Below are 15,521 nucleotides of genomic sequence, written 5' to 3'. Positions count from 1 at the left end.
ATATAACGAAACTGTTCACAGGAAAAAAAATGACATGTCTTCTGATTTTATCACTCAGGTAATTTAGGAAATATGATATCTGATCCATTTCCAATATTTAGCATCTACATTGATAAATCCAAAGACGTTATAAAGTGTTCACATTTACTTTTTTTCTTCAGACATATACATAATAGCGATTATAAAGATTAGTTCCTATGCAAACTTCTTGAAATGAAATGAACGAGAATTTATGGTTGGGGGTCGCTGCCAAGTGAAAAATTGTATTAGGGGGTCGCGGAGCTAAAAAGGTTGAGAACCGCTGTACTAGACAAACAGAGTTGATATAAAACCTTTTTTTTTAAATAACCTTTCTTTTTTTTCCTTAGAGAACCGTTGTACTATCTTTATTTAGTCAATCAACAAATGTTCTGCTTAAAAGATAATGCACTTCATCAGAACATTAAGTAGGAGATGTGTGACAGTACGATAAGCTGGAATATACACCATGCTTCAATAACACATGGAATAAAAGTTGTCAATCTTTAGGAAACTTAGGCCTATCTCATGCAGTACCCTATAATTTGTATGTGTGTTTGTAATGGGGTGCGAGTTCTTGATAGAATAATCAGTTCTTGTAATCAGAGCTACTTATGGGAAAAAAACAACACCTAATTATATTGCAGTAATGCCGAACCTACTGCCCGCGGGCAATATCCGTCCCATGAAGGCAGTAATGTCCGGCCCCTCGAGAGCTCTGCCCGAAGTACATAATACAACTTTAAAAGATTGTTTCTATCGGATTTGAATCTAGTGTGACTAATCAAGCCAATTCTGGAGCAGTAAAGTTTGCCACAGTTCGTACATGTTTATGTGTTTGTTTTAGTTGTTGCTGATAGGGAAGCTTTCTTCGTTTCGATTCTTTTGCTCTCTGTGAGGCTCACACCAGCACGCACAGTCTGTCTCCATGCTGTCCGATCTCGGGCTATCTCCAACCACAAACTTTCATTGATGCCTGCAGTTCTCATGTCTCGCTTGCAGACATCTCTGTAGGTTGTATTTTGGGCAGCCCCTTGGGTCTGACTCCCTACGCAAGATCAGCGCTGAGGATGTCTTTATGACTTCTTCTATCTTTATGTCAAAAGAGATACTATGCATCAGGGGCGTCACTAGGGGGGTGCGGTCCGCACTTTTACAAAATGCAACTTTTAAAAATACTAATTATTACCTCCATTGTCTCTTAAAGTGTAGTATCAAAATGTCCTTAATTAATTCTATTAAACTTGTAATCCTTCTACTATGATAAAAATAATGCGTTGTAGACGCCAGGAGAAAGAGTTTCTGAAGCTCAGAAATGTAGAAAAATGCTTGGCTCCTGGGTTTCTGAGTGAGCCTAAAGTGCTACCCCAGACATCTTATCTGACCGTTTGAGTGGCGAAAGTAACATTTTTTATTGTAAAATGTTGAGACACACAAGGACTTAAGCCCCTCGCACGCCATTCGACGCATAGGGTTGCAAGTTCTCAATACAGAAATTTGTGTAGGGCGACTTTCACAGCCACTTCCCAGCTGGTGCCCACGATATTCATGACTTCTAAAAAGGTTTGACGCCAAGTAAGACGTGTGTAATGTTTTATTTGAATGAGTGTTTCTTGTATTATTTTAATATCTTTATTCACGCCAAATTTGTTGTTGGGTATGTCTACTATAGTTTCTGAGTAATATCACTACAACATATAGACTCAATTAAACTACTCACGAGATAGCAAACAATATTTTAATTATGATAAATGAACGGTTCACAATAAATAGGTAACTTCAGCTATCAATAAATCTCATGGAATACTTCACAGAAATTAGTCATAATCCAATGAAAAATATCAAATACACAATTAGTAAAGCTTTCTATTCTCCAACCATGTGGTTAATAATCTCTAGAAAAAAAATACGTTCGACTCAAGGTTTCTCAATTCTATAATTGTAAATTTTTAATTTATGTAATACATTTTGATAAAATGTCAAAGACAATGACATTTTAAATTAGAATAGAAAACTATTCTCGGGTGTAACCAATCAATGAATTAGCGTACAGTTTCATTGTTCAACATTAATAAAACAAGAAATAGTTGTTTTTTTAGGGCGATATTATTTTTTTTTCTTTGTGGGGGTGGGGGGGATGACATCCCAAGCTTACCGCACCGGGTGACACCGACTATGATGACGCCATCACTAATATATATTAAAAAGAAGGTCTACTGTGTATACAACAAGAACAAAACAATATCTTATTTATTCAGAGGATGCTAGACTCTTATATAGATAAACAAGCAAAATTTTAAAAAAAATTGAAAAATAGTTTTTAAAATAACGCATGTTCAGAGGAAATAAGCGTATACTGAAAGTCATATCTCACAATACTGAAAAGTTTAACTCTATTTTTCCAACATTAAATTAATCTTTAGATTCGTGCAATGTCATCGACTATGAATAATTATGCAAAGTTTCAATTTCTACTTGTTAACGCGTTAGATGATTAGCGTTATTTAATCCGCTCAATATTTCTGCATCTTTGAATTCCTCATTTTAGTCAAGCGAGAAGAAGCTAAACAATATCATATTTGATAATGTATATAATTTGTATTTTAAAATGCGATTCGCGATAAAGGCAAAAGAGAAACATCGACATTGGACATAGCCCAAAAAAGAGGCAAAGAAAAGAGGCCTAAGGCCCAAGGATTCATATGATGATAAAGCTAAAACTGAATAGCGCAAGTTCTGAGGTTTCCTTTAAAAAAAATAAAAAAAAAAATAAGGGGTAAAACCTAAATACATCGGCATTAAAATGTTTTTTTTAGTCTTAATCCTATTGTTAATTTGTAAACCTTTCTCACTCATTTATATTTTATTTATAAATATCTTTCTAAATTCAATGAGACATTTTCTACTATGACAAAGTAAGAAATGGAGATCAATTTGTACTTAAACACGCCCGGCATTCAATAGTTTAATATTAATCCGAGAATGGCAAGTGGGAGAAATAACGTGTACAAAATTTGTGACTGACAGACAGACAGAGTGACTTGATATAAACTTTGTAAATATTAAGAAACGCTGTACTTTAACTGTACCACATATCGACCTTAGAACAACATAAGGGTCAAAGCATGGATAGACTACTTTATCTTAAAACAAACGAAGCTAGAGAAACATGATAAAGATTTGGGACGACTACAATCACCTATAGACTCTGCGTAGAGCGTATCCTGCTTTGACATGATAAACACAGCCGTGGCACAGGCGCAGGTGCCCTGGGTGCCAGAGCTCACTTTGGCCACAACGTCTCGCCTGCCTCCGCTGTCCTTGACAACAAGGGCATCCACCTTCTCACTGCCCACAATGCCCAGAGTGATACTCGCGAAGTAGAGTCCTTCGCTAGGAGCGGTAAAAACACCGGTGCTGGCATTGAAGCCGCTTCCATGGTTACACTTGATCAAGTAGAAACAGTTAAGAGTTGCCTGCGCTTGAAGTTTGACTGTGTAAGGGACGTAAGCACAGAAACCGATCGGCAAAGAGTTATCTTTCTTCACTGTCAGAACAAACAACAAAAGAAGGATTTATAATTATTCCGATATTATTTTACAGAAATTGTATTATTATCTTATTATCATTATAATACTAACTGACCTCTTTATTTAATTCTTTTTTTCTTTACCTTTACCTATCCCTTAATCCATTGGACCGTTAGGGCACCATGCAAGCCTCGTCAACCGTCTTTCTCCATTCCTCTCTATCCTTTACCCTAGTCAGAACCTCACTCAACGGCAGGCTCGTCCATTATTTTATGTTGTCCTCCCATCGCTTTCTCAATCTGCCTTTTTCCTGGTACTGTTCCCTTAAGGAAGGTCTTTGCGAGCCCCGAAGATCTTGTTATATGACCATATATTTTAAGCTTGCATTTTTTAACGCTAGTTAGCAGTAACCCTGTCTCTAATCTCTTGGTTTGTGATGCGGTCTCTGATTGCGATACCTAGGGTTCGTCTGTAGCATTTCACTTCCATTGCTAGGATCCTCCTCTCATGCTCTGCAGTCAGCGTATAGAGACTAACAAGCATATAAAAATGTGGACATGACAAAACAGCGCATCAGTCTGATTTAAGTCTACGCATTCTTCAATGGAAAAATATATTTTTAATTACGAGCTTTGTTTGGCTAAATCCAGGAGTACTGTGTTATTAGTTGTATTTACTAGTAGTATGTGGGAAGCGTGTGGTCGAGAGGCTAAGTACGCTTGAAATTGGCTTGGCTTGGCTACCCTGTCAAGGTTCGACACCCGACTCGGGCAGAGTTCTGTTTACTGAGCGCCTATAGGCAGCACGGAAAACAAACTCCTAGATACCCCCCCCCCCCCCCAAAAAAAAAAAACTGGTCCACAAATGAGATTGGACCAGAGCGCTCTGAACATGTAATAAATATGAAAGTAGCACTATATAAAAGCTATAATGTATTTACTTCACGAAGGAACGGAGGGAACACATAAACTAGGGAGACATTCTATGTAAATTAAAAGATCAGAAAATAATCGAGCTTATAAGTTCAACAAACAGCATCACGTGCCATTAAACTAAACTCGTAACATAACCAACACAATTCAAATCTACTAGTCTGTTCTGGCTGCCTGGTTACGTGGTATGCGCTTAGCTCTTCTGTCAGAAGGATGTTGTTCGAGCCCTGCCCGCTTCCTTTCCCCACCCCCTGCAGGAGGCTTGGACATGGATATCGAGATTTTCAAGCAATGTTCTAAGCGTTCAAAGCTTGAGGTCGTTTCCAAAGTGTTGCATGACTGCCAATCAAACCATCTACGAGATTGTAACGTCTAGCACTTGACACTATTTTTGATGTAATATATTTTCTTAGCTTTAAATATCAAGATCATATGAAAGAGGCGCTGCATGACATGACTTTATTGCGTACCAAACGGTAGATATATGCAAACAAATATAAACTATAAATGTTTTAATTTAAATGTGCCTATTTAAATCTGTCGACTAAATTTCTTTTTAATGTTTCTACGTTCGTCATCTTAATATAAAAATAGTTTAATAAAGTCCTAAACAGGCATTGTAACAAAATAACAGTTCCTGTATACGTAAGCCTTCCCCCACAGTTTGAGAATGACTGAATACTGACAATACACCATCCATAAAAAACTTGTGTGTGTGTATGTGTCCCAGAAATGTTGAACTTTATTAGTAAATAAAGACATTGCCCTTCAAAACTCCGAAGATCATGCATTTTTTGTGAGATGTAAGCCCATGTGAGATGTAAACCCATGTGGGATGTAAGCCCATGTGAGATGTAAGCCCATGTGGGATGTTAGCCCATGTGGGATGTAAGCCCATGTGAGATGTAAGCCCATGTGGGATGTGAGCCCATGTGAGATGTGAGCCCATGTGAGATGTGAGCCCATGTGGGATGTGAGCCCATGTGAGATGTAAACCCATGTGAGATGTAAGCCCATGTGAGATGTAAACCCATGTGAGATGTAAACCCATGTGGGATGTAAGCCCATGTGAGATGTAAGCCCATGTGAGATGTAAGCCCATGTGAGATGTAAGTCCATGTGAGATGTAAGCCCATGTGAGATGTAAGCCCATGTGAGATGTAAGCCCATGTGGGCAGTTTACGTGTCGAGAGCGGGGCAAATAAGACAAGCAAATGAACGCAAGAACTATGAACACTTTCCGAACAAAGTTTTTACATTTGTTGTTGTTTTTTTACAATGTAATCTTTTGGAAAGTGAATAAAAAAAATAGATTAATAAAGAATAAAATGGCCTTTGGTCGTTGTCTTACATAAGATAAATTGTGAAATGAAAGCTAATGAACTAGACAGTTAGGTCAACAAAATAGCAATAAACAACGACAAAGACTCGGATGAGTAGCTACACATATTACGTCTGAACACTTTGTGCTACTAGCAGCTTAATGGTCATAACATAATAGGCGAAGTATGCTCAATGGTTACTCACAAGACAATGGTCGAAGTATGAATATTGACATCTGTGATTATAGTTAATACATATATGTAAATAGACTCCTCATAATAATGTAATAATGTAATGTAAAAAAAAACTCACAACATTCTGAGACACACATTGAGACATCTTCAAGTCGACTTTCAAGGTATGCAACCTTTGGAATGTATGAAAAAAATATAAAAAATCTATCTATCTATCTATCTATCTATCTATCTATCTATCTATCTATCTATCTATCTATCTATCTATCTATCTATCTATCTATCTATCTATTTATCTATCTATCTATCTATTTATCTACTATCTATCTATCTATCTATCTATCTATCTATCTATCTATCTATCTATCTATCTATCTATCTATCTATCTATCTGTCTGTCTCTCTCTCTCTCTCTCTCTCCAAGCATCAATCTCTTTTACATTAAATATTAGATACTACGCTAAATGCAGTGGCCCCGAAATAGGTCAAGCCACGCGGGCACACAAATGTTGGCGATTTCCTAGCTAAGCCCCTGGAAAGCTCTTGTCTAAGAACTTAAGGTCTGTCGATCATTATTCTTTAAGGTGGTCTCAAAGTTATGACTAACGTAAACGCTAACTCTCATATTGTGATGACTCTACAATGCACGCTGCCATTGGGTGTGAGACTGCGCACCATGAGACACAGGACAGAGACATGAAAAGAAGAGTGGAAGTAAGATGGCCGATTAGAGATAAAAACAAGGACGCTTGTGATGTGATTAGTGTGGCTCTAGATCTAGTTTCTTTTTTGATTATTAAACATTCTATTTTATTATTTTATAATGCTTTCGTTGAGGTTATTTGGCTAAGTTATAGCAATATTAAAGATTTATGTAAATAATTGACTACTATGTAAATTACTTACTTTTTCTACCAGGTCATAAATAGAACAACTTGCTCTTTGTCTATACAGTCTCCTCTCTTGTAGTCTGGTTAACTTTCTAGAGATGAACTTGTTGAGGCCAGTGCACTAAAGTATACACATATAGTCCTTGATTTATAACTACTTTACACAGTTGCCAATGTACAGTTAAACGAGGCACATGCAAATACACATGGGCACACACATACACATATTCTCAAACATGCAAATACACTTGGACACACACACATACACATATTCTCAAACACCCACGCATGCACAAACTTACTTATTGGTATGTTGTCAATGAGAAGGTACCTTATGTTTGACTAGAGTCCAGACTATTTTAAACTTGAGTTTGAATGAAGAACTGTGGTCATTGGATTCAGTCATTTCATTATCTGTCATGATGCTCTGAAAATAAGGTTTAGATCGAGGCCAATGTAATGCCAGGCTATTTACCTCCCATTTAATGTAAGCTAATTTATTTCAAATAGATTGTAAAGTGTTTGGCGCTGTCAAGATGTAACTGACTTTGATATATCATCACTTAGAAGATGTTGAAGTGTCTTGTTTGGCTATATGCCACATGCGCGGACGTTAGTCAGAACACAGAACTATATGTGGAAGACTAATTCAGACTGTTCAATAAATGGAACAAACTTTATTGTAGAATGGGCCACAGTCGAGGCTCTGTGTCATATGCTAATTAAGAACATTGCAGCGTATATAAAACTATATTTCAAAAATAGGGCTAATTATATCTTCCTTGAACTTCTGATTGATCTAGAGCTATTTATTTACATAGTGTAAAACAATAAGATTTAGCTTACTTATTGACTTTGAAATATTAGTATATTAATTGTGGAAAATTCCTAAATAGAAATTTAAAAATTTGAACACTAGTCTAAAAAAACTTGGATGGCTGCCTAGTTGTGTGATATGCACTCTACACTATCGTCTCATTGGTCCCGCGTTCAAACCTTGCCAGCCGCCGATCTCTGCCCTCCTGCTGGAGGTTTGTGATCAAATCTGGATGAACATTCGGCTCATTTAAAAGTTAACCAAAAAAAAAATGTTTTTAAATGTTTCGTATGTCTTACCAACACCACACTATAACTCAGATTAATATCTACACAGAAAACTAACACATACGACAGACTTACATTTTTTTGAAAGATATATCACACGGTCAAGTCACGTGAAGTCAACGCTTAATGGAGACAAACACTTAACAAAGTCTTGATAAGACTGAGAATGTCTGCCGTGATACTTGCATATCATAAGTGTGAGAGGGGGGAGACACTTCTATCTACACTCTATCATAGTTCAAGCTTTTCAGACGAACATCTTTCTTATATATACATATATACATGGCTACGGTACGGTGCGGCGTACCGGCACCTTTTTGAAAAAAATATTACTTTTCTTGTATTTTAACGCATATTATTAATTTTTAGTAGTTAAAAGTTAGACAATCCACTACTGATTACCGGCACCTACTCACTGAGTACGGCACCTATTTTTTTTTTATTTTTTTTTACAAAAAAAGCACTATATATATATATATATATATATATATATATATGTATATATATATATATATATATATATATATATATATGGAACGCTGGAAACATAATTATTGTTTCTTATCTGGTACTATTGTTGGATCTGTACTATGTCCAAACATAATATATACTTACTATAATAATATAACAAATACTTTATAAGCCTTTAAGTCTTGTTCTATAAATAATGTATGAGCAATTGTTTATAAGTGTTCTCGATGTTAAATTTGTAATAACGTTTAGCCTAAATTCTGCATCATTTTTAGCACGCTACAGACTATGGTCAAATTAGATTTTAAATAGTGCCTATATTTAATGAGGTCTAAATGTGACGGTCAGATAATTAGCTGGACATGCTATTGTAGGCTCACACATTTTTATAAACCTGATTTTTTCATTGCTAGTTCTCTGTGAAGGGTGTTTACCCCCCACATATTGGCCTATTATTGTCACAATGTGGCTTACCGATTGAGTCAACCTTTACAACTTATGATGGATATTATCAGAGTCTTTGTTCTCCAATAAAAACACATCCAATAATAATAATAATAATAATTCGATTTCATTACTTAACATATCCAACATGAACAGACGCATCAGTTGGAATGAAAACACTGACAAAAACATGCATAGATTTGTCTAGCCAAAGTAGCCATATTAATGAATTGAAACGCCTGTACAAACGCCAGTTCTCACTAGATCGGTATCAAGTCTCACGATCTAATTCTAGAGCACATGAAGTTATGACGTCATAAATAGGTCATATCCCCCTTTTTTTTTTTGCCATGCGCTGTGACAACTATAAATAGCCTTAGATAGGGTTGCCTCTCATGCTAGTAATAATCTCAACATGTCAGATTAACCAAAGATCAAGGACAGATGCTTGCAATATTTTTCCTTTTATTTTTTTTTCTGACCGGTATGACTATTTCTTCTATCCTTTAATAATCGCGTTAAAATTTACACAAAATATCTTTTAAAACCTGTAATATAACAATGGTTCCTATACGTAACAGGGTGTTGTTTTTTTTGTCACCTTAAAAAGTATGAAGATTTAAATCTTTCGTGTAGACTTTTACAAATAGAGCGGCAGCAGACTAATAGCAATTTTTCGTTGTAACCGGTGTACAGAATAGTTGATTTGTTGATAAATGTTGTAAAATGTTTACGATTATAATTTTTTTTTAACTTTCCAAAAACAAATTTAAAATAATGAATTTTTTTCATTTTTTAGTTGACAACAGTGTAGCCAACCTCTTTCTAACCCCTGCTATATGCAGGGCCGGTTTGACGTATATGGAAGCCCCGAGGAAGGATTTTTTTTGGAGGCCCCTGCAATTGAAAGTCGTAAAAATGTGTAAAATAATGTTTTTGACCCGTCGAAATTAATTTTTTTTCTCTTTTGTGGAAGCCTATTTCTTGTGGCGTCCCCGGGGTTGTAGTCCCGTCTGCCCTGCCTTAAATCCGGCCCTGCCTATATACAATGTTTTAGTGTTGAGCCACGATAGTTGGCAAAGTAAAAATACACACAAGAGTTTCTCCAGGTACTAGCTCTATGTACTCGCTCTATGTACTCGCTCTATGTACTAGCTCTATGTACTAGCTCTATGTACTCGCTCTATGTACTAGCTCTATGTACTCGCTCTATGTACTCGCTCTATGTACTCGCTCTATGTACTCGCTCTATGTACTCGCTCTATGTACTAGCTCTATGTACTAGCTCTATGTACTCGCTCTATGTACTCGCTCTATGTACTCGCTCTATGTACTCGCTCTATGTACTAGCTCTATGTACTCGCTCTATGTACTCGCTCTATGTACTCGCTCTATGTACTCGCTCTATGTACTCGCTCTATGTACTAGCTCTATGTACTCGCTCTATGTACTCGCTCTATGTACTCGCTCTATGTAACAAGAGTGAATTCATTGAAAGAACTAAGTTCTGAGTTGACTGGTTCCCCAATAGTTTCTTCGTCACCCTTCTGTTAGGTATTGTAAGATATATAAATATATACAATTAGAGTAAGGATATAAATCTATTAAATAGAAACAGTCTGATATAAACTGTTCACATTTAAATTATGAGTGAGTCTGGTGTGAATGTACATTCTGTTTTTTAGCGGCCCCCGTAAGGGGAAAAAGCCGCTATTAGGTTTGTGCAAAATGTCCGTCTGTCCGTCTGTCCGTCTGTCACACTCAGATCTCGAAAACTAGAAGAGATATGAAAAATATTATTTCATCATTAAATGCGGCTTGAAAAGTTTAGGTGCAACGGCTACTTTTGGTTTTCTAAAAGCAAACCGTTTAATTTATAAAATTAATTATGCAAGCGATTTTTTCATAAAAATACACCAATTCTAAAACAATTACGTAAATGTAAGGGAGGCAATGTTACAATATGCTAACAAAGACGGACAATTTTTGTGTATTTTCAGTATCACTAAGTCAAATATATTTTTAAAATGTACAGGAAATGTTTACAACAAATATAAATAATAGTTAAAGATGTTTTTTCTGGTCAACTAGCTGCTAAAATTAAAAGAAAACATTTCTGTTTGTTTATAAAGGCTAATAATGCATTTTGTATGTAAATATCACGCACATTTTTTTTTAATGGACTTTTTATGCAGCGATTTTCGTGCAGTAGCGTAACGTCGCTACATGATCAGGTGCTAAACCAATTCCTTAAACTTTTTTAAAAAATCAGATTTTATTTATTTTTTGTTTAGTGCCCCCATCCGAATAAAAGAAGATTATTTTTGTGCGTTTTGTCTGTTGGTCAGTCTGTCCGTCACGATTAGATTAAAAAAACTAGAACTCTAAAAGCTATTGAAAATGTGATTTACACTTTAATGTTCCTCCCATAACATCTCAATAGTTTTAAGTATCTAAAAATTAATTGTTCCGGATTTTATTGTGCAAAACTAATCAACACCAACAAATGTTTGTTTGTTCTTCTAATTTATATTACATTCAATTTCCATGCTTAAACGTTGCAAAAACACATTATCAATACTATGTTGTTCCGTTTTTTTATGTAAATAGCATATTAATGCTAAATCAAAATCTCTATACTGACTTATATTTCATTAAGTGTAAAAATGTTCCGGATATTGTTTCATAAAACATGAAATATGCCTAATGATTGTTTGAAATCGCATAAGGCTTTAAAAAAAAGTAATTTACTAGAATTGATTACTGAAAATTACTTTTTAGACATTTAATTTTCTTGTAAAACATAACATAGAAGTTTTGTAATCAATAAAGAAAGTTCCGGATTTTGTTTCTTACAAATCGTCGCCAGAAATTTCCGAATTTATTTAAAAATCTACTAACGCCAAATAATTGTTTGAACTCCCTCTTCTAATTAATAAACAAATAATCTTCTCATTTACAAAATAATGTTTTTACGGATTTTTATGAAAAATATTTTAACTCACTACTCTCTTACAGTACTTTTAACTTTCTACCTAAAACATTAAAAAATCTAATTATCGTTAATATTATGTTCCGATTTTTAAGGAAAACAGAATCCAAACACCAAAGTAAGGTATGAAAATCTCTCCACGTGGCTGTAGTACATCTAATTTTTATACGTGACCATCCAAAAAATTTAATTAACGGTATTACATTTATCTGAAATTCTCTTTTTCTTTTACTATTTATACAAACATCCGGAACAATCTATTATATACACTTTTCAATTGTGTTCATACCTAAAAATTATTGCGATGTTTTGAAACGTAAAATAAAGGTTAATCAATTTTTAATAACTTTTAGTTGTTTTTTTTTATATCAAGATGACGGACAGACCGACTGACAGACAAAACGCAAAAACAATGCGGCTCTGATCCTTTTTAAATAAATTCTATTAGAACTCAGTGCACCAATGTCTATGAACCCTTGTTAAATATCTCGTGTAAATAAAGACATTTTTTTTTTATGGTACCGGTACTAGCCTATTGTGAGGTAATGGAATTTTTTTTCTTTGACGTCATATGAATGGACTCTTTAAATGTAATGTTAAAAGAACGCACTCAGTGCACCAATGTCTATTAACCCTCGAAAAAATTGCTTGTATTAATGAAAACATATTTTAGTCTAACTAAGCCGTGTGACGTAGTGTTTTTTTTTCCTTTGACGTCATATGGAATGAATTCTTTAAATGAAATGCTTAAAGAAGCACTCGGTGCACCAAAGTCTATGAACACTCGATAAATGGCTCTTATAGATGAAGGCAATTTTTAGTCTAGCTAGGCCGTGTGACGTAGTGTTTTTTTTCCCTCTGACGTTATATGGAATTAATTCTTCAAACGAAATGAAAAAAGAACTCGGCATAGTAATGTTTATTAAGCCTCGTTATGTGACTCGCGTTTAAAAAAAGAATGATATCTTGATTTAGATCTAATCTAGATTTTTTAAACTAGATCTAGATTTTTATTACAGTATATCTAGATCTGGAATTATATTCTAATTAAAATTATTTTAGAGTCTAGATCTAGAATTTCTAGATCTAGTTTAGACTAAAATAGACTAGATTAAGATGTAGAATTTCAATTTCTAAACTTAAAGTGTAAAAAAAAGTGTAGATTTTCATTTCCAAACGTTTTGATCAATATTGTAATGTTTTAATATACTAAAACTAATCTACTATTTTTTATTAAATTTAAATTTAAATTTACGGCAAATGAATCTTTGAAACATTATTACTTTTGACCATCGGATGGCTGCCTGGTCGTGCGGTTTGCGCGCTGGACTGTCGTTCAGATTTATGGATGGCCCAGGGTTCAAACCCTGCCCGCTCCCATCCCCCGTCGTCCTGCGGGAGGTTTGGACTAGGAACTAATTATCTTCAACTCTGAAGGAACATCCGAAACGTGTAAAACATTTTACATCAAAATTAAATCACCTCTTGAATATTATTTGCGAATATGCAGATCCGACAGGGATCCGACTTCGACGGGGCCGCCTCTGAGTTTGTGTAACACAAACTCTCTTTGTAATCTTGTTTTTATAGTTATAATGTTTTGTTTGGTGTAATGCACAAATTGTAAGACAAATTTCCTTACTGGCAATAAAGATTATTATAATTATTATTATTATTGTTATTTTTATTATTGTTATTGTTTTTATTATTATTATTATTATTATTATTATTATTATTATTATTATTAAGAAAGTGCGCACGACTACACGACGTTGCTCAGCTAGCCACATTAAAACGTCAACGAAATATAAGATTAATCTAGACTCAACCGAAGGGCTCGCATTCGAATCCAGATGCATACTAAAGTTCCGTAAAGTTGTTATTGGTGGAAGTGGTGGATGTAAGCACTCAACTAGTGATAAAATGTTTCCAAATAGCCAGCGTCTCAAATATATCCAGGCAACCAGTCCACCTCTTAGCCTTTAAGTGTGCCTCATGTATTGGGTCCGGCGGAACCGTTTTCACGAATAGGAGAAGGGGCAAAGGCGAGTAACTGGCGCCTAAACTTTTGAGAGGATGGGTTCATAAGCCTTTGCTTGCTAGACTTGCTACCCACCAAGGAAAAGGAAAACTTTGAATTGTAACCTCTGCTGCTTTGCAGGTTTACCCAAACATAGGAAAGGCTTCGGGAGTCAAACTTGAAGAAAAAATCAGGAGCAGGCGCCTCTTATTCAGATTGCATCACACAATCCTACACCATTGAGACGCCGCTAATCACAATCCTTCCGCTCCTGTCTCTTGTAGCACATCCTAATCGCTTGGTGGAAACTGATGTCATTTTTTTACCGCGACATTTTGTTGTTGTTTTCTGACGTCATTAATCATTTAGTTGGGGAAATGTAAAATGTTAATAATCTCAAGTATCTTGACTTTTACAATGACAACTAGAACGAGTCGAGTTTGGTTTTTTGTTTCAGGATATTGTAAACGCACTTGCGAAAGCTTTTGATATTAAGGAGAGGGTGTTGTGCGGTCTACACAAGTAAGTAAAGTAACGGTCCCCTAATAGACATTGCAGAGGATGTTAAAGGTCAACTGTTTCTTTGGCTAATGTTAACGAGCAGGGTGTCATGTGGCCAGCACAACGACCAACCGCCTTTACTTTCCCTAACGTTAAGTCAGGTTGGGCGGACTCAAGGGCGCCCTAAAAATCCCTAAACCCAAAAGTCAAATTTTCGACGAGATTTGAACCCAGGGACCCAGTTATGGGAGCCAGGCACTTAACCACTCTGCCACCGCGCCCCCCTCGGCTTGCAGAAGATCGTCTTTAATCACCCTAGCTTATGTCAGGTTCTTATTCAGTCTGGATTAATCTAAAGACTTTGAATTCCCTGCATCTGTGTGTATTACTTTCAAACTTAATAACAGCAACTCTTATTAGTGGGTGTGTTCAGATATTATTTAGGTGGCCAGATCTCCGACTTCTCAGCCCTGTAGCTTTTGAAATGAAACGTCGTGCTTGGTGACCTTTCCCCTCCCATCCCTTGAACTTGTGTGTTTTTTTTTTATTTCCTCCTTGTGGGTCCCTACACGAGCTGTTGACCACAGTATACGGCTATTACCAAAACAGTCCACGCACGTGGTTCTCACAGTAACCTGTGTCTAAGTTCTAACATCAGTGTTTCTCAAACTCTCCCCCTACATGCTCCCAATTATTATTTTTTTATTTGTTAAAACCAGTTCTAAATATTTATACGCAAACCATTTTATTTCTCGGAAGGTTCTGTCACAGAAGCATAGTGCGCCATGCAGGGCCGGTCCTAACAATTGCGGGGCCCTATGCGAAACTGATTGCGCGGGGCCTAGTCTGGGTGGGAATAAGGGTAATAAGTGACAAGTAAGATTTTGTATTAGAAAAAAAAATTACTTTGAATTTTATTTATTCTTTACTAAGAACAAAATTGCGACCAAATTAACTTTCATTTACGAACTTTGCAACCTATGGCATATGTATTTGCCAGTGACTATAAAAGTAAATAAAGAATTGTAACTTCTGATGAAGGTGAAAACTCGCCCGCTTGTTTCATTTTATTACATGAAAGCTGACAATGGCTTTTTTTTTC

General features: G+C 35.6%; 1 protein-coding gene across 1 annotated transcript; it reads right to left on the bottom strand.

The window, feature by feature from the left end:
• Positions 1-1,732: 1,732 nt before the first annotated feature.
• LOC106073699 (uncharacterized) lies at positions 1,733-8,068 on the bottom strand. Its single transcript, XM_056017825.1, has 5 exons — positions 8,004-8,068; positions 7,219-7,314; positions 6,904-7,008; positions 6,116-6,170; positions 1,733-3,565 (listed from the first exon to the last, which is right to left on the bottom strand). Exons 2-5 carry the CDS (start codon positions 7,306-7,308, stop codon positions 3,153-3,155), a joined length of 663 nt encoding a protein of 220 aa, XP_055873800.1. The 5' UTR covers positions 7,309-7,314; positions 8,004-8,068; the 3' UTR covers positions 1,733-3,152.
• Between the last annotated feature and the right edge of the window lie 7,453 nt (positions 8,069-15,521).

Source organism: Biomphalaria glabrata, chromosome 18 (assembly GCF_947242115.1).
Source record: "Biomphalaria glabrata chromosome 18, xgBioGlab47.1, whole genome shotgun sequence".
NCBI classification, from domain to species: Eukaryota; Metazoa; Mollusca; class Gastropoda; family Planorbidae; genus Biomphalaria; species Biomphalaria glabrata.
This window is presented reverse-complemented; position numbering and strand designations above follow the sequence as displayed.